At 43.6% G+C, this 26,392-nt stretch overlaps 1 protein-coding gene across 4 annotated transcripts in view; it reads right to left on the bottom strand.

Annotated features, from left to right (window-relative positions):
* The window catches only part of LOC127577612 (mitochondrial glutamate carrier 1-like), a 110,891-nt gene that overhangs the window by 54,088 nt on the left and 30,411 nt on the right, over positions 1–26,392 (bottom strand). For 3 of the 4 annotated variants that reach the window (XM_052028903.1, XM_052028902.1, XM_052028901.1), the window contains exons 2-3: positions 11,822–11,966; positions 64–189 (exon numbers count right to left, since the gene is read on the bottom strand). In XM_052028903.1, the coding sequence (XP_051884863.1) occupies positions 64–189; positions 11,822–11,841 (146 nt within the window). In that variant the 5' untranslated portion in view covers positions 11,842–11,966. Of the gene's footprint in view, positions 1–63; positions 190–11,821; positions 11,967–21,979; positions 21,997–26,392 lie in introns of those variants that run through there. The other variant, XM_052028904.1, reaches the window with a different exon arrangement.

Below are 26,392 nucleotides of genomic sequence, written 5' to 3' on the forward strand. Positions count from 1 at the left end.
TGGAAAACATCAAATTCATGATCATGGGTGTGGATTAAGAGGTAGAACTTTCGCCGTACTCACATGCTGTTGTACATCCGTTGGCCATTCTGCTGGTTTTGAAGCCGTGTTTTAGCCAAGTCTATGGGAAACACACAGGTGACGCCAATTAACCCTGCAATGCCCCCGTTGATCAGCTTAGCAGGTAAACTGTAAGAGAGACAGAAGAAACTTCAATTCACGACTGATGCATTATACCAACTGGTAATATCTGTATAAATATCAGCAAAGAGTGAGCAATAAGATGATGAGGAAAACAGAATACAAGAATAGACCATCAAAAAGGGACTGCTGAAGCTTCTGTGGAAAAAAAACTAAACATTATCTTCTTGGCAGACTTGAAAATTTATAATGGTAAATAAGGAAATGCAGAAATATTAAAAATTTCTTGCAGTTGCCTTGATGCTAGAAAACAAAACATTCTGGAAATAATAAGGAACCAAGGTACTAGGGAGAATGAGGAAGTTAAATAAATTATTGAAGTATGTGAGAAATTAATGGCACTAAATGCCAACAAATTCCTCAGACATGGACTACACCCTAGATGTTTAAAAGACCTAGCAATAGACAATGGATGTTTCATTATGACCTTCAGAGTTTCCTAAATTTAAAACAGACTTGGCATTTTAACAAAGGTGACCCAGGTATTCAAGATAGGAAGGATAGAAAATAAATGCAGGAGAGATAGCCTGAAATCAGTACTATGCAAAATGTTATCAATAAGACAAGAGGGCAATGAGAAAATCATTATAACTGAACATTGATTTATGAAAAGAGAAACCATGTTGTATAAATCTATTAATTTTTTTGAATTTGTAATTAACCAATGCAGCTATGCTAGAACCACATGGCATTTATACCCTGTTTATTTATGCCTATGACAAAATATATTAAAAAAAACAAAGTTACGTTGAACTTCTGTTTGGCCATAACTGGCCTAGGGGGTCCAATTCGGAGCCCCATACTTCAGGAAGAATGAAGAAGCTGGAAAATGTACAAGACAGATTTACTAGAATGAGGCACAAAAAAAACTTCAAATCCATGAATGGCCTGGAAAAGCTGAAGCTGTTCTTATTGGAAAAGATTGACAGAAGTGTTCAAAATTATGAAGGATCCCAATCAAATGAATAAGCACAAACCTGTTTTCACTGATGCAAGATGAGAAACACAGATTACAGAAATAAGAACCAAACAGTGATAGAAATAAATGTTCTGTCTGTAATGATGAAAACAATGTCAAATGTGGCCTTAACACAAATACTTGTAGGAAAACAAAATTGCAGTAGTATGGGAGAAGAGCCAGGAAATGGAACTAACCGAGTTGGCTTGTACAAAAGCATCAGCACAAGCTTAATGGGCTAAGTGTCCTCCTTCAGTGCTGTGACAATTCTATGATAAGGGGTTAGTGTAGGAATGTAATTATGTAGATGATCAATCACAATTCTATTGAACAGGAGAGCAGGCTCAAGGCATAAATGACCTACTTCTCATCTTCTCAATACTGGTTTAGGTCCTCCCTTCAGTGCTTTGCAGTTAACATTACACAAATGGCCTTTGGTCTCAAAACAACCGGCAATTTGCTTTCCATCTGGAAATAATGTCCATGGTATCGTGTGAACTTTGCCTTGGCCTTCAACATAGTTCTAGGGTGGCCTAAGTTCACTTGTCAAAAGGAGTGTGCAAGTTACAAAGATGAATGAACTGCATAAAAGCAAACCCATCCAATGTCTCTGGAAAAAAATGAACTTTCACAACCATTTACCAGGTTTAAATTCCTGCTCCCATGACTCAAGGGTTGTTAAGGAAAGCAGAAAATCATAAAGGATGTCAGCATAGTTCAAACATCATTAAGGTATGATAAATACCCTTGCATCTCTATACTAATCATTCCCCCATTTCTGTTTTTGAAACAAGCCCCTCGATAATCAGTCCCATAGCTATATTTAGAAAACAAGCAATCACTCATGGAGATTAAACACATAAAACAACAAAATTATTTTAGATGAGACAATGGCAATAATGGATATCGGACTCCTGTAGGTAAACAGAGTTGAAATATAGATCAACCATGAACTGACCGAACAGCAAAGCAGCTCTGAATAACTGAATGTCACACTTTTGTCCCTACCAGTCTGATTGCCATTTCTCTGGAATACAAATAAAATAAATGGGGAAAAAAGATTTAGTGTACTAAGCTGAAAAAGTGTTTAAAAATCTGTCTTTGTGACTCAAAGTACAAAATCTTATTGTAATAAAAAAAATTTAAGTATTTTATTCCTTTTTAAAACTTCAGAATATTTCCTGACAACTTCCAATTAATTTGGATTTAATTATTATTTTCCTGAAGGGGAACATGCAGAAGCTTTGTGAAATTAAGGTGCAGATTTGCAAGGCATCTATCTGAAATTTTGGCTGTTGCAGATTTTCGGCAGACAGCATGCTTTATGAAAAAGATCGGAATATTTGATGGCAATCTATTGGAGTTCAGATGCTCAGGGAGATCACATAAACCATCTTGTTCAAGTTGCTAGCTTGTTATTTAGCAACCACTACCAATTCCGTTAACTAAATAGCTAACTGCCTTGCAACAGTAGCAATCACATACAATGGGCTTTCTACCAAACCTGTTTGCAGCAAGTCCATCGCCAGACAAATGGCATGTTCAGGGAGCACAGTCCAGCAGCACACTTGAGGCTCAGGAAAGTCTATACCTTTGGTGAAACAATGTTACTTACTGCAGTGTCTGTGGCTGCAGATTTCAGCTGTAGTAGTTGTAAATGGGATAATTCCCTTAGGAGCCGCACACAAAAAGCTGCCCCTCTCTGGCACCATTTTTTTCTAGCCTGGGCCCGACACATTGATGCAATCATGAAGATGGCATGCCAGCAGCTCTACTTCATTAGGAGTTTGAGCAGATTTGGTGTGTCACCAAAGACTCTTGCAAATTTCTACAAATGTATGGTGGAGAGCTTTCTTACTGGTTGTATCACCGCCTGGTACGGAGGCTCCAATGTGCAGGATCGAAAGAGCCTGCAGAGGGTTGTAGACTCAGCCAGCTCCATCAACGGCACAACCCTTCCCGCCATTAAGGGCATCTTCAAGAGGCGGTGCCTCAAGGCGGCGGCATGCATCATTAAGGATCCTCACCACCCAGGACATGCCCTCTTCACGTTACTATCATTCAGAAGGTGGTACAGGAGCCTGAAGACCCACACTCAATGCTTTAGGAACAGTTTCTTCACCTCTGCCATCAGATTTCTGAATGGTCCATGAATACTACCTCGTTATTCCTCTTTTGCACTATTTTACTTATTTATTTTTTGGTAACTTATAGTAATTTTTTATGTCTTGCACTGTACTGCTACCGCTAAACAACAAATTTCATGACATATGTCAGCGATAATAAACCCGATTCTGATGCTTGGGTCCTTGAAGAACAGGCCATGATCTGTGCTTGCAGCAGCTGGCAATCAAATTCCTCCTTTAGGTGGTGGCTGACATTGCAGACAAAAAAAATCAATTATTCATAAATTTAATTTGTTTGCATTTTGGTTTTCCTCTAGGTAAATAATAAAAAAAAAATCTTGTGCTGGGGAAAAGAGTAGGGAAGAAAGGACATAAAAATTTTCGAATTTTTACCACATTGAGATAGAAGATTGTGATGTAAAGCTGCTCAAGGTGGCACCAGGAATGTATGCAACCAACTGCATGCCCATCTCGTCTCAAGTTCGACAAAGTAACCCTACTACACAGCAGTAACATTTCTATTTCTAGCCAGTCACATGACCACTGACTGAGGGAGGTTGGAGACCGTGGTTCTGGGGAAGCTGTCATTCTTTCTTGTCAGACAGCAATACATGGAATGAGCACATCGTTTTGAGAGGCTTCCTCATGGCGCAGGGCATCATTAACTACGCTTGCATCACTGTGTGGGCACAAAATATGCCACAACCCGAATGGATTATCCTCAAGGATGTGTCCCCATCTGCAATGAATCATGCAGGTCAATGCTCAATGACCTGGCAGCAGACACAACGCCTTAATTCTCAATGACCTGGCAGCAGACACAACGCCTTAATTCTACACCACTCCACTGCACCACTTGTACTTCAGTCGCCACAACAAACCGAGATACAATGGCTAAGCAGCAAAGATCATCCATTCACCACATGGCATTTGAAACCAAGTTGTTAAGAGAGAGACACAGAGAGAGAAATTACATGTAGATATTAGGCATCGAATGAATGACATTCTGCCACAGAGAATGCAACATAGCACAGCTCTGGGGTGTTCTGAACATGCCCTCAGTACATGACAAAGCTCATGATTGGCAGAGGTCTGCTGCTTGCTAATTGGATTCTCATTTCCTGCTCAAACACATTGTCAAGTCCACATTCATCAGCAGTCCTCCTCTTACTTTCCCCCCACCAACGCAGTGAGTTCTTGTCCGCAATGCAAAAGCAATAAAAATTCCAAATTAAAATTACAACCAATGCACGATAAGTACCTTAAAAAGACTAATTACCCTTGAGCTTGTCCATAATACCTGCCAACCACATGTCGTGGCCCATCCTACATTGTCAGTGCTTCCCCTGGAGTTGCAGCATGACTGATGGTAAAACCGCCAACTCTTGGTGGGGGAAATCTGTGAGCAGACGAGCTTAGTGGGGCCCAACTTCAGACTGTAACCAATCCTCGTGGGTAACAGCAGTCTAATGAGCAACAGCAAGGATACTGGCACTGTGGAGACAGCGGATGCCCCAAAGGTTGTCAGTGTAAAACCACACAGCAAGTTTGCAGTGAACAGACTTGGCCAACAACTACCTCCGACCTGAAGTGCTTCAGCAATCCCACCAAGGAGAGATTGGTGAACCACGATGAGTCCCCCTACAGTCCTTCTATAGACTGTAATCCCCGACCATACAGGCAACGATTTGCATGACAAGTGTCCAAGGATTCAGGTATCAAGTGGCTTCTGCTTGTGCTTCACTGGAAACAGAATATATGCCATCAGATGCGGTATCATTGTTGGATGCACAAATATGCTGATGGAGTTGTACCCCACTCCCGATTCCAAGACTTTATGTGATTGGTGCTGGACCTCCTTGCTCCAGGACCAAGGCCTTCCGACACACCTGCCATGAACCAATAATTTCACTGAGCAAATTTATTAGCCTTCTCCTGTAGGGTACCACAATGAAGTCTTCATTTGCATCTTCTGAAGATGGTTGCTACATCGGCTTTCCAGGAGCTAGCACCTGGCCATGTCTTGGACACTCATACTATTGACATGCCACAAGCAGATATCATAAATTAACCCCTAAACTACACAGTGCGAGTGCCTGAGCTGATAACAAAGGGTGTTAAACAAGTGACAAAAAAAAATGTACTTTACCACCACCTTACCACGTGTAATTCCTGGTTGTCTGAGAAACCCAAAAATAGTGATGCAGCAAAGATACGAAAAGCATGTTTACACCTCCTTCTGCTTTTAAACCAGAAGAGCCTGTGGGATTAGTGGGTAGAGGGGCACAAGATGAAGTACAAGGATACTGTCACCTTTTTTGGGTTTCAGCTCCATCATGGGTCAAGGACGACGCAATGGCACTTCAATGATCATCTGCATCATTCCTCTAGAGGGATGCAGGCACACCTGCCCCTGCAGGTCAACTCCAGTTATGTGGCACCTTCTTCTGCAAGAGGGAGATGGGTACTAATGAATGCATTTCGGTGTAGTGCATGCCATGGTTGTTTTTTTTTACGGCAGCGTACATACAGCGAGATGTAGGTGTGAGGCTTGCTGCTCATTGCATAAGGGTGCATAATGGCAGCACGCATGTTCTTTGGGATAACAGTCCCAATTGAGACAGTTGGGGGATTAGTGATGGGAGGTGGTGTAGTGCACTGAGAAACGTCAAAGGCTACTGGTGGAAGTGGTGGGATGCTGCATTTGAAGGTACAGGCTTGTCAAGATCACTGCACCTTTCGTGGTACTGCATCCAGGTCCCCATGTGGTTTAACTCCAACAGGGATATCCCCACCGCACCCCCCACCCCTCCTCCTCATTGCCTTCTTGATGTGTCCAGACAATCACATGATCACTTGCAGAATCTAGACACATCCCTTTCTTCCTAACTCCTGTGCCAAAGACTCCAGGGCATCGTCCACAAATAGAGCAACCAGCTTTCACAAATAGATGGTGTGCATCCTTTGGCAAGTTACAAAATCCAGCACAATGTCTCCCATCATCTGCCTGGAGAAAGAATGCACCAGCCCTTTAAGGAGGTGCAAGCAAGATTTATTAAGTGGAGTACAGCTTTAATTGGCACAAGCTACTCACAAAACTGGGCCCTATTACTGAGGCCATGAGCCACTCAATAGTGCAGTTAGTGCTGTTTAGATACTAACATTTCACAGGAGCAGCCAGCATGAATCTGGTGTGCAGAAACTTACTGGGAAAAGTGCAGAGAATACTTTCACGGTCTAGCTATATCTGAACTGCAGACCTTTCTTCCACTGGGAACCAGACAGCAGCTGTAAAGGCAGCTAAATGATTACTTACCCCTTATATCTGCAGCAGATTAAGCCCTTGCACAAAAGCTATGAGGCAAGTTTCCAACTAGAAAAACTTGCATTACTTTCATGGAAATTAATGCCAGTTCAAACAAGCAAGACCAATTAGGAGCAGTCATCCGTAAACTGACACTAACTAAGAGGAAACACGAGACCACTGCTGCACGGTGACTGACTCAGTCACACTGAACTGCAGCTAAATCGAGATTCTCCAAGAAGAATTCAGTATGGAATAATAAAAAACTGCTTTGCATTTTTCTCTTGCTGACTCGGAAACCATATCCTCATGGTTCAACTCCTACTCTAACGATGAAATGTTTACTACATGAAGAACAGAGCAGCATGTGTAAACGGCAATTTCTACACCAACTAATAAGACATTATCCCAAGTCAATCACCCTTGTTTTGTCCCATCTGCTCAGCATACCACTGCATTTAGTTTAACTCGTCGCCTTCTTCCCGTGGTCAACTTGGAAAAACAAACCCCCTCCATTTCTTTACACAAGATGCAAACTCCAGATAACCATATCAGAATCAAGTTGCTCTGCCAAGAAACAAAAATGTATCTGTTCTCTTCCATAATAATCAAATTTTTTAAGTTTTTCCACATTAGTGTGGTAGGCCTACCATAGGCTAACATCATAGACAATATCTGAACATAAAAGTTCCTGGCAGACCTTACTTCAGTGAGAGTTAAGAACACTGCCTCAAAACAAATCAACTGCAGCAGCTCAGTAAGCAGATACAATAATTCGGACAGGGAGGTTGCTGCAACAGTTGATCCACTTTGCAGATACTTTTTGAAGGATTGTGCAATATGCTCTGCCACTTTCCTAACAAAAAAAGGAAAGAAAATTTGATCAGTATACCACATAAGAGCATGGTAAGGGATTCAGCTTTATAAGAGCTTTGAGGGTATGAGATTGAGAGCACACACAAATTTGATGTAAAAAGCTAATACAATGCATGAGAAAGTGCTCATTTTGTGAAAAGTCCAAAGTTCACCAACATAAAAGGATCAAAGATTCAAGAGACACTTCTCCAGTCAATAGTGGTGACAACCATTGATATTCAAGGCCTGGTGTAATTAATACCATCACTAATACTGTCATGATCTGGACTTCACCATCTGAAACATGGTGGATCTCACTTTCAGAAGAAAACTGAATAAATACTGAAAGGGGGAAATTTTGCAAGAATATGGTGAAAGAACAAAGGAGGAAGATTAATTTGGTCACTTGTTCAATGGGTCTGCAGAGACATGATAGCAGAGAGGTCTCCTAAATCTGTACAGATGCTGAGATCACCACGAGCGTCACATAATCTGACCCAAATAATTGATGAGTATTTGCAGCATCATCATGAGTTGATTTTGCCAATTAACTTATTTTTGATGCACATTCTGCTATTGCTTACGTTAGACTTTCTATCACATTTTCAATAAAAGCAAACTTAATTGATTACAATAGACTGTTGATCCATTTTTGGCTCATGGACAAACTAATTGGAAAATATCTTTTGGACAGGTCAAGATAAATGATAATTTCGGGAACTTGGCAAGCTAACAAGGGCCACAATTATTCTTCATTATCATTCTGCACGGTGATCTGGCCACACAGCAAGAGCAGATGAAAACAGTGCAAATGCCAAAAAAGTTTTTAAAAAACTCTGAAGAAAATTTATGAATAAAAGATTGTGTTAGAAGAGACTGAAAGGGTATGGAGACAAAGTAGAGGAACTGGTTTTGTGAGATGCAGGCTGACTAGCAGAATAATGGTGAATATGGAGAGTTCCTGATGATTTACACCTCAGACTACATTAAGAGCAGTTTCGCACTCCTCAAACTGTTACTGATAGGCTTCAAGAGAAAGGGATTTGGTTTTACATTATTAAATAGCGATGGCACATTAACTTCAGCACATTCTTTTCCAGACTTCAACACTTCATTCTTCCCTTGCACACACAACTTGTCCCATGGGAGTATAGGAAATTTTAGACAAAAAGATCCCATCCAACTAACTGACCATCTATAATTCTGGTAATCCCTTCACTGAGATATTTCTACTCGAGGGCAAGACTAGAGGCATTTTAAAAGTCGGTGATTAAAAGATTATAAAGGCAATTCAGGAAGAATTCTTTACCCAGGGTAGCGAGAAGTAGAACTCGTAGGTAAAATAAGGGGATTGATTGGCTCATATGGGGCATTACACCAACATGGACCTGTAAAGTCCAATAATTGTTCCTGTTTATTAAATATTATCTAATTTTATAATTACATAACAATAATTTTGCTGTAGACTTACTGTAGCAATCAAACACAAACAAAATAGTCCATAACGTAACCAAATATGTCTCTAGTGATGGAGAACTTTGGGAATTAAAAATGACTTTTTCGGTCTTATACCAAATTGTTACTTTCAATAAGAAATTTATTTAATTTGCTTTTGCATAAACTGACATGAACTTCCATGTCAGTCTATTCCAAAGATCAACCATTTGTTCTCAATTCTTCTATGACTTTTTCCAACATTGCAACATGAGTGAAAGTTCAGGGACTGCAATATCAGATGGAGGAGCTCATCTGTGACCTGCTAATATATGTCTTGCTGACAATGAGTAGCTAAAATATTTCATTTCCCAACACTAATATACCACAGAAACTGTTGTGGTGGGAAACCACAGATCCTTTTCCAGGCTGCAGACATGGAGCATACAGAGGGAGAACTAAACAAATTCTTTTGTTTAAAGCAGTCAGGGTAATTTTGCAACAGGCACACAAAGTGATACAATTCTAAGTGCATCAAAATGCTGGTGAACTATGGCAAATTTGCAAGTAAGGGGATGTCTGCCAAGTAGAAGGTTTTTCAAAAAAAAGTAAGAGGAGAGGGCTAGCATGCTCCTGTTAGAGTGAAGGGCAAGGCTGAGAAGGTTAGGGAACCCTGGCTCACATCCAACCTTGACATTCCGTCATGGAGAGAGAAAAAAAAAGAGGCATATGTCCAGTGTAGACAGCTAGGATAAAGTGAGTGCCTTGAAAGAAGTATAAAGGCATGTAGGAGGGCAAAACGAGGACATGACCTTGTGTTGGCAGATGGGTAAAGGAGAAGCCCAAGAGATTCTACAAGTATATTAAAAGGCAAAAGGGTAACAAGGGAGAGAATAGGCCCCCTTAAGGATTTGTCCATGCATGGAGCCATAGGAGATGGACATGGTCCGACATGAACATTTCTCATTTGTATTTAACATGGAAGAGGTCATGGAAGCTAGGGATGTCAGGGAAGAAACAGATCCACTTTACAAGAGGAGGTGCTGGAGATCTTAAAGCAAATAAAAGGTGGATAACTCCCCTGGGCCTGGCCAACTGTATCCTTGGACGTTGTGGGCAGCCAAGGAAGAAATTGCTGGAGCCCTAGCAGAGGTATTTGCATTATCTTTAGCCACAGGTGAGTTACCAGAAGACTGGAGGGTGGCTAATGTTGTGCCTTTATTTAAGAAGGACCCCAAGGACATGCCAGGGAACTACAGGCTAATGAGCCTTACATCAGTGGTGGGCAAGTTACTGGAGGGGGATTCTGACAGGGATAGTCAGCATGGCTTTGTGCATGGGAAACAGAGTCACACAAACCTGAGTGACTTTTTGAAGAGGTGACCAAGAGGATTGACAAAGGCGGAGTGGTAGACTTTGCCTACTTGGACTTCAGCAAGGCCTTTGACAAGGTCCCGGATGGTAGGCTGGTCTGGAAAGTTAAATCACATGGGATTCAAGGTGAGCTAGCCAATTGGATACAAAATTGCCTTGGTGGAAGAAGTCAGAGGGTGGTAATGGAGGGTTGCCATTCAGATTGCAGGCTTGTGAGCAGTGGTGTACTACAGGGATTGGTGCTGGGTCCAATGTTGTTTGTCATCAATGTAAGTGGCATGGTTCATAAATATGCAAATGACACAAAAACTGGCAGTATGGTGGACAGCGAAGGTTATCTAAGATTACAGCAGGATCTTGGTCAACTGGGAAAGCAGGCCAAGGAATGGCAGATGGATAAGTGCAAAGTGTTGCATTTTGGCAAGTTAAACCTGGGGAGGACTGGCACAGTAAATGGCAGAGCCCTAGATAGTGTCTTACTCCCAAGTCTCTCTGTTCTACAAGTACATAGTTCCTTGGAAGAGGCAACACAGGTAGACAGGATGGCAGAGGTGGTGTTTGGCACACTTGCCTTCATTGGTCAGGGCTCTGAGTACAAAGAGTTGGGATGTTGTGTTACAACTGTGCAAGATGTCGGTCAGACCGCACTTGGAGCGCTGTGTGCAGTTCTGGCCGCCTGTGGATAGGAAGGATGACACCAAGCTGAAAATGGTGCAGAAAAGATTCACAAGGATGCTACTGGGTCTGGAGAGAGGCTGGATAGGCAAGGGCATTTTACCCTGGAGTGCAGGAGGCCGAGAGATGACCTTATGGAGGTATATACAATCATGAGGGGGAAAGACAAGGTGAATGGTCACTGTCTTTTTCCCCAGGGTAGGGCAGTCTAAAACTAGAGGGCACAGATTTAAAGGAGAGAGGGGAGAAATTTAAAAGGGGACCCAAAGGGCAACTTTTTCCACACAGAAGGTGGCGCTTTTGTGGAATGGACTGCCAGGGGAAGGGGTAGAGGTGGGTACAATTACAACATTTAAGAGAGACTTGGACAGGCACACAGATAGGTAAGGTTGAGAAGGATATGGGACAAAATGCAGGCAAAATGAGACTAACTCGGGTAGGCAGCTTGGTCAGCATGGACCGATGGGCCGGTTTCTGTGCTGTATAACTAAATTCCCCATTAGTAAAACTGTATACACAAATATAGTTATCAGCTCGATTTACACAAGAAGAATCACCATGAGTATTCCATACCTGTACTACATCAATGCACTTTGTACTAACCCAATGTAACTGCACTGTGTAATGAATCGGTATGCAAGACAAGTTTCTCACTGTACCTCGGTACAAGTGACAATAATAAACCAATACCAAGAAGATAGTACCCATTTTGCAGCAGTGTTTTGGAAGAGAGAAAAGCAAAAATATTAAAAGGCATGACCACAGATTCTGCAGATAGGATGAGAGGACAGGTTACTTAATTATTAATTTAGATGGAATTTATTTTACATGCAACCACAAGTAATTCTACAGGAAAATTACAGCAAATGGTGAAAACAACATTAGTGCAAATACCTGATTTGTTTATCAGCCATTTAATTCAAAACCCAAGTCTTCTAGGGAATGAAAATGCTCCTCAACTTGATGTTAAAATTCTCAAAATAAGTTCAGGAGTTTTGTGTAGTCACGTGGAGAGTGGACGTTATGCAAACTCAGTCACCTGTAAACAGAATGGAGCCAAATCAGAACCTTATGTAAACACCAATGTACACAACCATGACTAAATACTTTCTGAACGTTTAATGGATACATTGCTCAGGCTGCACCTTGCACATTCACCATGGAGTATGGACAGAATTATAGTATACACTACTTGTAAACAGAAATTCCATACCATGTGACAGAAATATAGTCTGAATCTACTTCCAATCACATGCTGCTTTTATTGTCCAGTAATGTGATTGCCAATTGGCCCATGTTGTAGTACACTGTTCTGTAAAACAAAACTGTCAATGAAGGGTGAATTTATTGTTTTTCTTTGTCTGTCACTGTTTTTTTTAAGAAAACAAGCCTTGTCAATGAAGCAAGTTAGTGGGCAACAAACCAGGTGGGAAGTGTATATGTGCAATTAGCAGTGAAATGTGAGGGAACCATCAGTACATTTCCTTTAGAAATTGGGTACATGTAACATATAGGAATAACCCAGAACCAATAGAGAGGATACCCCTAAACATTATGTGCCACTATCTGAAATTTGTTATTTCCCGAATACATCTGAGCCAAACAAGATTTGTTTAAATACAAATGCTACAGATTTACAGTCACTCCTGCAATACTGAGAGACCACAGGAATCCAAAAATAAAGCCAAACCCCAAAATTTACTCAATTCCCCTAACAAACCTCAACTTTTCTCACTACTGGACTGTCACTTCTGTAAGCCATCACACAGATGATAAATGCCAAGTTTTCCTCCAGTACTTTGATGTTTAAGGACAAAAAACAAAATGTAGGTCAAGGAATGGACAAGCAGAAAGTTGCAATTACAGTTCCCAAATACAAGGAACAGCGTTTAAATTTTAATCCTAAACCACTAGCAAGAATCCAAAAAGTGCATTTTGTAATGAAATTTGATTTGTTCAGTGACAATAATAAAAAAATAAAATCAGGAATAATCTATACATCCCATACCATTAGGCACAGAATGCCACCATTGTTACTGAACAGTACTGGCTGGGAACTGCAATGCAGCTCAAAAAAAAGAGATGCTGGAATGCTATTAATGCAGTTGAACAATGACCAGTTTGGTCATTGTCCCACCAATCACCAGGTATTCATATTTCTGGGGTCAAAAAAAATGTGCTGTCCATTACTCCTCTCCCAATTCTGGGCCCAGGAGGTGGTCAGCCACAGACTCAATTAGGCACCGAGAGGAAAGGATAGAGCTTGAAGCTTACCATCACTCATCGACTCCAGATAGCAAGACATGATGCTGCGAGGGGTAGAAAAAAAATCAGGGGGAAGGGCTGGCACTTCCTCAGGAGGAAAAGGAGTGGAAACTTGGTTGGCACTTCCTGTGGGGCAAGGAGATGGTGGTGATAGTGGGGGGGGAGGGGGCGGGGTTGAGAAAATCATATACATTAGGGTTTGGGAGGGTGGGAAAAGAGACTGGCTGTACATTGGGGAGGGTCTATGAAATGAGGGGATGGTGGCACGCAAAAAAAAAAGTTGGTAAATAAACTACAGGTCTTTCCAGGTCACGTTGCAGGATTAAGACCACTTTGTCCAGGAAGTGCCCAACAATCAGCACTCTTAGGACAACGCAACTAAGTTCTACTTGTACTGCTCTTAAAAGCATTCCACAGAGAAGAAATCCATTCTGTGAATTACTTATTACTTGCAAGTACATGCATCAGGATTGGAAGGATGACTTGCAACAGGAAATACTCAAGCAAGCTTCATGACTGACATGATCGCAAATACTATCTACCCGGGTTAAACTAAGTTTCCAATTACATAGCACTAAATGATCTAGCTCAGCATAATCAAATTTCTAGGTACACATCGTCCAATAGATTGTAAATAATGTTAATCTGATATGGCACCCACTAAGATACAGTAATACCATGTAAATGAAATTATTTGGATACAGACATACAAATAGAATTATCCACCCGTCAGGTTATCCATCAACATTGTCTAAACTGAGACAATCAAAACAGAATAAAGTACAAAACCCACTGGCAGCAGGTGCAGAATTTGAATGCAATTTCCATAGAAGCTGGTATGTGTAAAAGTGCCCATGAAGTTGTCAAACTGTCATCAAAAACTACAGGTTTACTGATATTCTTTGGAGATGATCTCTCATCTTTTCCAGTCTGGCTCACAAGTGACTCCAATACAAGGATTCATGAAAATTTACAACACTGCAGGCAGCCATCCAACCCATGGTGTCCACACTGGTCAAGATACAGCTACTTAGGATATTCTAGAACATTACAGCACAGTACAGGCCCTTCTGTCCACAATGTTGTGCAGACCTTTTAACCTAGTCTAAGATCAGTCTAACCATTCCCTCCCACATACCCCTCCATTTTGTTTTATCATCCATGTGCCTATCTAAGAGTCTCTTAAGTGTCCCTACCAGCACCCCGGCAGCGTGTTCCACACGCCCACCGCTGTGTAAAAAAAAACTTGCCTCTGATATCCACCCTCCCTCCGTACTTTCCTCCAATCACCTTAAAATTATGCCCCCTCATGTTAGCCATTTCCACCCTGGGAAAAATCATCTGGCTGTCCATTCGATCAATGCCTCTTATCATCTTGTACATCTCTATCAATTCACCTCTCATCCTCCTTTGATCCAAAGAGAAAAGCCTTCGTTGTTCAACCTATCCTCATAAGACATGCTCTCCAATCCAGGTAGCATCCTGGTAAATCTCCGCTGCACCTTTTCTAAAGCTTCCACATCCTTCCTATAATGAGGCGACCAGAACTGAACACAATACTCCAAGTGTGGTCTCACCAGAGTTCTATAGGGCTGCAACATTACCTCGCGGCTCTTGAACTTAATGCCCTGACTAATGAAGGCCAACACGCCATACGCCTTCTTAACAACCCTATCAACTTGTGCAGCAACTTTGAGGAATCTATGGACTTGGATCCCAAGATCTTTGTGTTTCTCCACAATGCTAAGAATCCTGCCATTAACCGTGTATTCTGCCTTCAAATTTGACCTTCCAAAGTGAATCACTTCACTTTTCCAGGTTGAACTCCATCTGCCACTTCTCAGCCCAGCTTTGCATTCCATCAGTGTCCCGCTGTGACCTTCGACAACCTTCTACACTATTCACAACACCACCAACCTTCGTGTCATATTCTGTTTAGGATAAATCGCATTTCTCAGCTCCTGGCCCATTGCCCCATCGATTACAGAACTTTGTGCACTCACCTAAGTACCTTCTAAGTGTGCTGATGAGTTCTGTCTCTGCCACTCATTCCCTCCACCACAGGTGTACCATAGCTGCAGTGTGTACCATATACAAAGGGCACTGCAGTCTCTTACCTTGACTCCTCCAAAAGGACCTCCCAAACTTGGCACTCCACCATTAAGAACGGCAAGGGTAGCAGAAGCATGAGAACACCACTACCTGCAGGTTCCCCTCCAAGGCACATACTGACCCATCTTGGAAATATAGTGCTGGTCCCTTATTATTGCTGGGTCTAAGTCCTGTAACTCCCGACCATGAATGCACCTTCACAAAGGACTACAGCAGTTCAAAGCAGCAGCTGACCACACCTTCACAGCATTGCATAAAGGCACAGAACAAGAATCCAATCTACAAGGACTTGATGCTGACATTACTTGGTGTTAACTTTTTCATTACCTCATCATAATAAGATGTTTGGGAAAATTATCCTATTGAAAACTCCTCAATGACAGCAAAAATATACATTGCATTTCAGTTGCAAAACTAGTTTAACTATGAAGATCTGAAAGCAAGAATTTCTCTTTATTTCTGTGCAAGCTTGTTTGATTAAATGTTTAGGTTGATTTGTTTGATCATTGAAATGTTTGATTAAACTTTCATTTAGGACTTATACAGAAATTTGTCTTGAACAGAAGGATAATTAGCTGATGCATGCATAATAGCAAAACCATGCAGTAGTGACCACAGTGACAATGTGAAGTTATGCAGTCCAACAATGAACTGACAGTCACTGACAAGATGCAACATAGACTTTGTTTGGCTACAGTGGAAGAGTGTTTATCTCCAGTTGATTAACTCTGTAAATAATACTCCAAAAGATTGCTGAGATAGGTTAATAGGTAAGAAATAGCCAAACTGGTGTAATGAGCCTTTAATCACAGAGTTATTCTAATTATTTAACTTACTCCACTGCAAGAGTGCAATTTACCAGTTAATCATTTGTGATGTGGCTCCATTCAGCACACTGCATCTTCATTAGGATATTTCTGTGTCAAACAAGTTAACCTGTTCAATAACGTATTGAAAAAATACTGTAAAATATTGAATCATAATATGTACTTTAAAATTAAATATCAGCTGCATGAAGAAGCATCAAATGAACCCTTTACACATAGAATTGAAGCTTTTGCATAACACAACATGAAGAATTCAAGTTGGATTGCAGCACAAAGAAGAAACTCCCCTTAATAGCAATTTTTTTGGCAAGTATCTCTGATATTGGAAAATTGAGGACCAAGATCTGCTTTAGTCTTAACTACAAATGTTACATACCACAGTAGGCCTCAGTTCCTTTGTTTAGAGGATTCTCAGACAGGGATGCTGATTATCCAGTAGCCCAAGCTAGAAGTGAGCATTTGTCAGCATTGTGCAGCTCGGGATACCTCAAAGTGGATAGCCCATCACGATTTGTGGTCAAGGTTATCCAAGTTGAGGAAAGAAAGGCAGTAGATTCAGGTACCAGAGCACCCTGGAAACCCAAAAGAGTGGCAACATTTTTGAGTTGTGGAGCAAAAGGAAGATTAGTGGGCTTGAGGAAACTTGAAAATAATGCAAAAATACTGAAGTTTCCAACAGAATTCCCATCCTAGTAAGTGGGATTCAAGGAGTTTGGAATACACCATTTGATATCTAACAAGGCTGAAAGGACAAGCTACAAAATTGTAGGATTACGCAGCAGAACATCCAGAAAGGGAAGAATTGAAGATTTCGAATCAAATCCATTTTCATAATATGTCATGATGCTGAATTTTGATTCCTAGCATGTTTTGTTTCAAATGTTATGCAAATTCAGCATATTAACAGTCATAAAGCACAGCTATAATTGATATAACCACAGTCACTTAAGGTCATCTAATGGAAAACAAAACCAGACAGCACTCCGGGATGATGTCTTATTGGGCTGCTCCTTCCAATGCTCTTCTGTCAGCTATGGGGAAGTGGATCATTCATCTTGACAAGAAAAGGTTCTACACGCAGAGCTGTTGGCTGTATATCACATTGTGCTGAATTTAATTATTTATTTCAATTACAATTTAGAGGCATTCTTTAAAAAGTTTCTTGATGCTATCAGTAAGCCTCAAGATTAAATAAAACCTTCTTGTAACTTCATGAGATTGAAGAAAAAGGCTATTACATTTGATTTATGGAGATCTACAAAGAGTGACTGGCAATAAGCCGGAAGCAACAAAGCAAAAATCACTGAACTAGCAGATCTAAATCCCATCTATTCAAACTTTTATACTGCAGATTTGAAAGAGTTTATTTGCCTCAGAGGTTAGTGGTCCTATAATGATGTGGGATGCAATTTATATTGGGGAGAGAAAACAATGCAGTGTAGCGGTTGCTACAGCGGAATAAAACAAGACTCTACTCGGAGGATTGCCAAACAGAACTGGTTTATTTTCCCGCCTTGTGCGGGCCCTTTAAGGGAGAAAAACTCCCGCCCAAAAAAACCGGCAATGACGTAAGTCCTACGTCATCAGGACTTTCCCGCGCGCGGGTTCTCCCCGTCGCTCGGAAAGACTAGGCCCGCCGCCATCTTGGGCCTCGTCGCTCCGACGCCGCGCGACCCGACTGCCGAGCCGGTTCGCCCGACTAGACGGTGAGTCGCCACACAACCCCCCCCCAGAACCAGCGAGACAGTCCCCAAGGTCCGTGGGCTGTGCCAGCTGCCGCTTAGGGGGGCGGCCTCTGCGTCGTGGCGTGGCAACCTCGACAGGCTGTTGCAGATCCAAATGGGCCGGTTTGAGGTGGTCCGCCGTGAAAACCTGTTCCCTGCCTCCAATGTCCAAAATAAAAGTGGATCCGTTATTCCGTATGACTCGGAACGGTCCCTCATATGGTCGTTGCAATGGCGCCCGAGGTGTGCCCCTGCGAACGAAAACAAACTTACAGTCCCGTAGTTCCTTGGGCTGGCAGGATGGGGCTTGACCGTGCCATGAGGTGGGAATCGGGGCCAAGGCGCCGAGCTTCTTGCGCAGTCTTTGTAGAACTGCTGGGGGTTGTTCCCCTTGGTCCTGAAGGGCAGGTATGAAATCCCCGGGGACAACTAGTGGCGCCCCGTATACAAGCTCAGCTGACGAAGTGCGGAGGTCTTCTTTGGGGGCAGTGCGTATGCCGAGCAGGACCCAAGGCAGCTCGTCAACCCAGTTAGGACCCTTCAGGCGGGCCATCAAGGCCGATTTTAGATGGCGGTGAAAACGTTCCACCAACCCGTTTGATTGAGGATGGTAGGCCGTGGTGGTGTGCAGCTGCGTCCCTAGCAGGTTCGCTAATGCAGCCCAGAGACTGGAAGTGAATTGGGTGCCTCTGTCTGAAGTGATGTGGGCCGGAACGCCAAAACGTGAGACCCAAGTTGTGAGCAGCGCTCGGGCGCAGGAATCAGTTGTGATGTCAGTCAGGGGGGTTGCCTCAGGCCACCTCGTGAACCGGTCCACGATGGTAAGGAGGTACCGGGCTCCTCTTGAAACCGGCAGAGGGCCCACGAGGTCGACGTGTATGTGGTCGAACCTCCTACGGGTAGGCTCGAACTGCTGTGGTGGGACCTTGGTGTGTCGCTGGATTTTTGACGTCTGGCAGTGCAGACAAGTCCTGGCCCACTCACTGACCTGTTTGCGCAGGCCATGCCAGACAAACTTGCTGGCGACCAGTCGGACAGTAGATCTGATGGATGGGTGCGCCAACCCATGTACCGAGTCAAAAACGCGTCTCCGCCAGGCTGCAGGGACAATAGGGCGGGGCTGACCAGTCGCAACGTCGCAAAGTAGGGTCCGCTGACCTGGACCAACCAAGAAATCTCGGAGCTGCAGACCCGAGACTGCGGTTCTGTAGCTGGGCAGTTCGTCGTCGGCTTGCTGTGCGTCAGCCAGGGCCGTGTAGTCGACACCCAAGGATAGGTTGTGGATGGTTGGTCTGGAAAGTGCATCAGCAACGACATTATCCTTTCCGGAGACATGTTGGATGTCAGTTGTGAACTCGGAAATGTAGGATAAACGTCTCTGCTGACGAGCTGACCAGGGATCGGAGACTTTGGAGAAGGCAAAGGACAGAGGCTTATGATCGGTGAAAGTGGTGAAAGGCCTGCCTTCTAGAAAGTATCGGAAATGCCGGACCGCCAGATACAGCGCGAGAAGTTCCCGATCAAAAGCGCTGTACTTCAGTTCGGGCGGTCTAAGGTGTTTGCTGAAAAATGCCAAGGGTTGCCAGCGGCCTTCGAGTAGCTGTTCCAGTACCCCACCCACCGCGGTGTTGGACGCGCCTACCGTGAGGGCAGTCGGGACGTCAGTCCTAGGGTGTACCAGCATCGTGGCGTCTGCCAGGGCGTCTTTGGCCTTAACGAAAGCAGCCGCAGCCTCGTCAGTCCAGGTGATGTCCTTGCCCTTACCAGCCAGCAGCGAGAACAGAGGGCGCATGATACGGGCTGCTGCAGGGATGAAACGATGGTAAAAGTTGACCATCCCAAGGAATTCCTGTAGGCCTTTGACTGTGTCGGGGCGGGCAAAATGGCGGATAGCATCCACCTTGGCGGGTAGGGGTGTTGCCCCGTCACTGGTGATTTTGTGGCCGAGGAAATCGATAGAGTCAAGTCCGAATTGGCACTTGGACGGGTTAATCGTGAGGCCGAAATCGCGGAGGCGGGAATACAGCTGGCGGAGGTGGGAAAGGTGTTCCTGGCGGTTATGGCTGGCGATCAGTATGTCGTCCAAGTAAATGAACACGAAGTCCAGGTCTCGGCCTACCGTGTCCATCAGCCGCTGGAAGGTCTGCGCGGCGTTCTTAAGGCCGAACGGCATCCGAAGGAATTCGAACAGGCCGAATGGGGTGATAATCGCAGTTTTGGGGACGTCATCCGGATGGACCGGGATTTGGTGGTATCCCCTAACGAGGTCCACTTTGGAAAAGATGCGGGCCCCGTGTAAGTTCGCTGCGAAGTCCTGGATGTGAGGGATGGGATAGCGGTCCGGGGTGGTGGCGTCATTCAGCCTGCGGTAGTCGCCGCAGGGCCTCCACCCTCCGGTGGCTTTGGGGACCATGTGCAGGGGGGAGGCCCAGGGGCTGTCTGACCTGCGAACAATCCCCAGCTCCTCCATGTGATGGAACTCTTCCTTTGCCAGGCGGAGCTTGTCTGGAGGTAATCGTCGTGCTCGGGCATGAAGGGGTGGCCCTGTGGTAATGATGTGGTGTCGTACCCCATGTGTGGGCCGAGAATTTGTAAACGAAGGTGCCAAAATCGATGGGAATTCGGCTAGGAGCTTGGCGAAATCGTCGCCAGAAAGGGTAATGGAGTCCAGGCACGGGGCTGGTGGGCTGATTTCTCCCAGGGGATAGGTCCGGAGAGTGCTAGAGTGGACTAACTGCTTCCTTCGCAGGTCGACTAACAGGTTGTGGGCCCGAAGGAAATCGGCACCTAGGAGTGGTCGGGCGACGGTGGCAAGGGTAAAGGTCCAGGTAAAACGGCTGCCGCCAAAGTGTAATTGAAGCGTACGGGTGCCGAAAGACCGTATCGTTGTACCGTTGGCGGCATTGAGTAGAGGACCTGGTGGCCTGTCACGAGTGTCGCGGCCTGTCGGGGGCAAAATACTGACCTCCGCTCCAGTATCAACGAGGAAATGCCGTCCAGATTTCTTGTCCTGAACGAAGAGGAGGCTCTGTCGGCGGCCAGCCGCCGTAGCCATCAGCGGCGGCTGGCCCTGGCATTTCCCTGAAATTTGCAGGGTGGGCGGCATCGACGGGCCTCCGCACCCCACCTCTGATGGTAGAAGCACAGCTGGTCACCCGTGTCGTCGTCTGCGTTCCTGGGGCGTGGCTGCTCGGTTGCTGGGGCCGGGCGAGGCAGGCGTTGGGCTCGCGGCCTGGTGATTTGACTGACGGACGAACCGCTCTCGCGCTTGGCCCTCCACAGGACATCTGCCCGGGCGGCCACCTCACGGGGGTTGCTGAAGTCGGCATCAGCTAACAACAAGTGGATGTCATCGGGGAGCTGTTCGAGGAAGGCCTGTTCGAACATCAGGCATGGCTTGTGTCCCTCGGCCAATGCCAGCATCTCATTCATTAGGGCGGATGGGGATCTGTCCCCCAGGCCATCCAGATGAAGCAGGCGGGCGGCGCGCACACGACGGGAGAGGCCGAAGGTCCGGATCAAAAGATCTTTGAAAGCCGGGTACTTATCTGCCTCCGGAGGCGACTGGATGAAGTCTCCAACCTGGGCGGCTGTCTCCTGGTCCAGAGAGCTAACCACATGGTAGTACTTCGTGGAGTCGGAGGTGATCTGCCGAAGGTGGAATTGCGCTTCAGCCTGGTCAAACCAGACGCTGGGCCGAAGTGTCCAAAAGGTGGGCAGCTTGAAGGCCACTGCGTTGGCTGCTGCGCTGTCGTCCATTTCGCGGGTCCAAAAGCCGTTTGGACCGTCGGGGTCACCAATGTAGCGGTTGCTACCGCGGAATAAAACAAGACTCTACTCGGAGGATTGCCAAACAGAACTGGTTTATTTTCCCGCCTTGTGCGGGCCCTTTAAGGGAGAAAAACTCCCGCCCAAAAAAACCGGCAATGACGTAAGTCCTACGTCATCAGGACTTTCCCGCGCGCGGGTTCTCCCCGTCGCTCGGAAAGACGAGGCCCGCCTCCATCTTGGGCCTCGTCGCTCCGACGCCGCGCGACCCGACTGCCGAGCCGGTTCGCCCGACTAGACGGTGAGTCGCCACAGCAGGATGTTTTTACTGGAACTGAATAACTTCCAACACACACCTGGACGTTGCTTGGAGAATTTCACTGATCACATCCCATTTTATAAACTGGACACATTCTGTCAACTTGCCAAGCACAAGACAGACTCGCCATGCATTTTGCATGAAAGATCATCTGACACTGGGCATTTTGGAAGGAATGAAAAAGAAAGCTATTTTAAAGCTCACTGCGTCAAAACCTCAGTGTGGGCTGCGGTGGCGGACTGCCGGGTCTCTGCCAACTCCGCTCACTCTGCTCTGCAACCATCTGTTTGCTGATGTGTGGGGAATCTGCGATGGACTGTGCTCAGTCTGTTCTTTCCTGGTAAGACATGGCTTGCTTTCACTACCTCCTCCCACTGCAGTACAGTCCCTTAACCCACCTTAAAGTCAGAACAGGTATTGGAGATCAGAAACTCATTAAGGACCAGAAAAGGATCTGCTCCACATAGATTCATCTTCGTCATTGTGCAAGACTTTAGCACGATCACAGGGGAAAAAAAAAATCATTTCTGTATCCACCTACTTCATGTACACGTCCTACAATATAGAACACTTTGTTGGCAGATACTGCTATTACACTGGAATGAAGTACATAACCTGGTTTTGAAGCTTTACAGCTTACTAGCAGTTCAGCACAGCAAAAGATACACCCCAAATATTATATTTGGCAACGAGACTATTTTGATTTATTGTTACATGTCTCTACCATGGAAAGAGTTGTTGGAAAGAAAAATGGTCATTATAACTTCAAGGGAATCGCTCCCAGTCCATGCTCATCTGGGTCTCAGAAAATGCTGTGATTGCATTGTAAAGTCAGCAGAAATGACAGAACAAAAGCTCCTCAGTATCAGCTAGCAGGTGCAGTTATGTAGGTAGTGGCGAGTCTGCATGCAAAAAATGGAGAAGTGCAAGCATAGAGATTTTACAGTAAATCAAAGTAATATAGTCAGTGTTAATTTGTAACATAATGGAACACAGTGGATATAAAATCAAGTGGAAGTTATACAAAATGGAAAGTAACTGGATTTGTTATTGGGTAACTGAATTTAATCATTTAAAATGTGGATTAAAAAAAACAGCAAAATTATGTAGCAACAAGGTAACTTTCAAATCAAATTGTTGATGGTGAACAATATGCTTCCATAGATTTGTATGCACATTCAACATAATCCCTTTTATTTAAAAATAATGAAGCTTATTTGTTGATGGCTCTGCGCAGATGGGCACAGAGAAGTACCTCACAATCAGTGCACGTAACCAGCTGTAGTACTACACTAAACTGCTGACCAAAGACCTTAAGAGTCCACAAAAGACAAAATTTTGTAGGGTACTGCTAATTTTCTGTGCACCCATGACAACCTTGTGAATGGTGACAATCATTGCAGAGTATAAATTTACTAGTTTTAGAGGAAGGACTGAAGTGACTGGACCATCACAACATGAAATTAAAATGCTCTTGATGTGCCTTCATACAGGCAGTGGTGCTGTACCTTCACATGTAGGACGGAAACTCGTAAAGACAAGGTCAATGCTTCTCGAGAGAAGAGCATCCAGAGAAAGTCACAGAGCTTCACTCTCATCTGTGAATAATTCACTGTTAGTCCAGATTCTATCTAACCTAGCAATGATTCCAATACAGTTTACACCAAAATTCTTAAGAATAATAAGTAGAACTGGATTGATATTCAAAAGAAAGTTTTTGATTGAGCTGAGCACAATTTGAGTAGTAACACTCAAGTGAATCACTGTAATACAATGAGAACCCTAAAGCTAGTTAGTCACAGCATAAGGTCATCATCAACCATGCGAAAAAAGCCGAGCAGCAGCATCCAGTTTCTGCATTTGTCAGCAATATGCAAGCTAATGAAATGTGTCAATTGAGAAAGCGTTAAGAAATGTTTCATCAGTAGCTATCAACAAGACCTTTAGTCATTGTTACCCATCACAAGGCATTATTGCTGATTTTGGGTCAATTCCAAAAATGACAACTTCCAGGATGAAAAAGTGAACAGATTTTCTGTCATGGAATGAACATACAACTAAATTTCAATTGTCATACCTTGGCCGTGAAAGTTGCCAATTTAACTGCTCCAACAAGTCAATGCCAACTTTTGCCGAAAGAGAAACAACCATTTCCTTGTGTTTAATGACATACAAAATAAGAGTGAAGTCAGACAAGTAGGTACTTGTGCAAGAGCAGAACACACCACTGGGGGAGAATTCATCTTTGCTGCATTTAGAATATTGGCAATATTGGTTTCTGAATGGACTTTGTGAATATTTGAGCATTTCATATCACATAATAGTATTGAATCTCAACTGAATCCTCCACATCATCCCTTTTCCAATGGAGCAGCTTGGAGATCTGTTAATATATTGAAAGAACTCTTAAGGAAGCAAGTGTTCCAAAGGTTATTTGAACTTCATGTTGAACCACTGCTTAACTATTTTTTTTCCCCCAATGCAATATCACACCACATTCTACTCCAGCAGAGCTGTTAATGTACCATTGCCTTATTGAACTTGATGCAGTATAGTCCAGAAGGGAAAGTAGAGGGATAGCAAAAAAGGCAAAGAAAAGCAGTTTCAACTAATTGAGAGAGTGAGGTACCAAAGCAGTAAGCAAATATGAGAGTCAACAATGGAACCTGGTAAAGTAGTCAAAATCCTCAGTTCAGCTAGATATATGGTAAATAAAGTTGTAATTGTCCATGTCAAATCACAAGATCACCAAGTTTATACCCAAAGACGTTGGCGTGATGCTCGAGGATGAATCTATTTCTGATGTTGAAGAGTTACAGAACAGTGATGAGTTGAGCCAAGAGGATTTCCACTTGAAAAGAACTAATACATCAGATGCAGGCACACAGTTGGAGGTCAAACCAAATAAGAAAGGGCAAACCTGCAATGACAATGTATGCATGGAAAGTGCACTCAAACTTATTTTCAGAGGGGAAAAAAAAAATCAGTGGAATTGTGTACAATATGCAAATATGTCACATGATAAAGAACACAGACATCATCATTGGCAGATGATGCAAGCACTATATTTTGGTATGCCTTGCTATTAGACTAGAATGAAGCATCCACATTTGTTCTGGAGCTTCTGTATCATCTAGATATTATTATGGTTACTGCTTACCAGCAAGCTCATGAAAAGATACACGCCATATACATTAATTCTCCAGCATTACCTGGAAAGCCAGCAAGGAAAAGCCCCTTTATTTTATTGCTCATGTATTTGCACAGTATCAAATTGTATTTTTAAACAATCCCCACATGAATCAATTGAGCAGATTTTTGTCTAAATAAATCTTTAAAACCTTTCCTCTTTGCTTGTTAAAGTTGATGTCAAATTTAGCTTTGATAATGCTCCTTTGTAGTATAGTGTGAAATTTATTACTGAAATTTACAATTCTATAAATGCAAGTTCTTCATTAGTTCACATTGCTCATTATAGGACTAGCTCCAAATTCAATGGCCAAATCACACTGAGCATAAAAATTTGGTACAGATACCTTCGCTAACCTGAGTTGTATAAATGTGGCTGATGCGGCTTGTGTTGCTGCAGAGTTCAAACAATGCTGGATGACAAAAAATAAAAATCACATACATTGAAAATTTGGAAAAGAGCGAGAAACCTAATTAACCAGAATTTGAAAGAGAAAGGTTCTAGTTTTAGAATCTTGATTTCTGTTGGGTCCTACTTGTCTCATCTGTCCTTTCTGATTCACAGGTTCAGTGACATGACACAAGTCAGAACATGCCAATCTGTAATGGAATAACATTTATGTCTGAATGCTCTTTTCTCTAAATTTGGAAATACATTGACAACCGTTGATCCTGTTACTACAGGGAAATCTCCGGGCTCGGAGATCTGTGTAACCAAAGAGACCTCAGAGAGAGACAGCAGCTTCCATCATATCCCAGAGGAGGAGACTGTATGATCCAGGTAGTCTGTCCACACATGCAGCAGGTGCTGTCGGTCCCCAGCAATGACCCAGACTCACTGAGACTCCCATATCTCGGTGCTGAGTAGTCACATTGCTGGCCCTCACAGGCAGCCACCTTTCCACACTGAGCCATGGGGCAATTCTTTGTTTTGGGAGTACCAGCAGAGGGCAGGGGTTTGCGAGATGTTCCCAGCACACAAAACTTTGTCTGCAAGTGTTCAGACTAGTGCACTGAGAACACTGTAATGAATCAGCACTCTGCGGGGTACCTCTAGGAGCAATGCAAGTGTAATGATGTTTCTTTAATAAAAGCAAGTCCTTGTTAAGTCTAAAAAGATAAGTTAAGAATAAACATTTCAAAATACAAAAACCATACAAGTTACCCGAGGCTAAAAGCCATTTCAGGAAGCTGAGCATATCAAGTACAAGAAGCCACACGAAAAAAAAGACGTAGTGCAGGCTGTGTCTTTCACTCAGTA

Source organism: Pristis pectinata, chromosome 14 (genome assembly GCF_009764475.1).
Source record: "Pristis pectinata isolate sPriPec2 chromosome 14, sPriPec2.1.pri, whole genome shotgun sequence".
Taxonomy (NCBI): Eukaryota; Metazoa; Chordata; class Chondrichthyes; order Rhinopristiformes; family Pristidae; genus Pristis; species Pristis pectinata.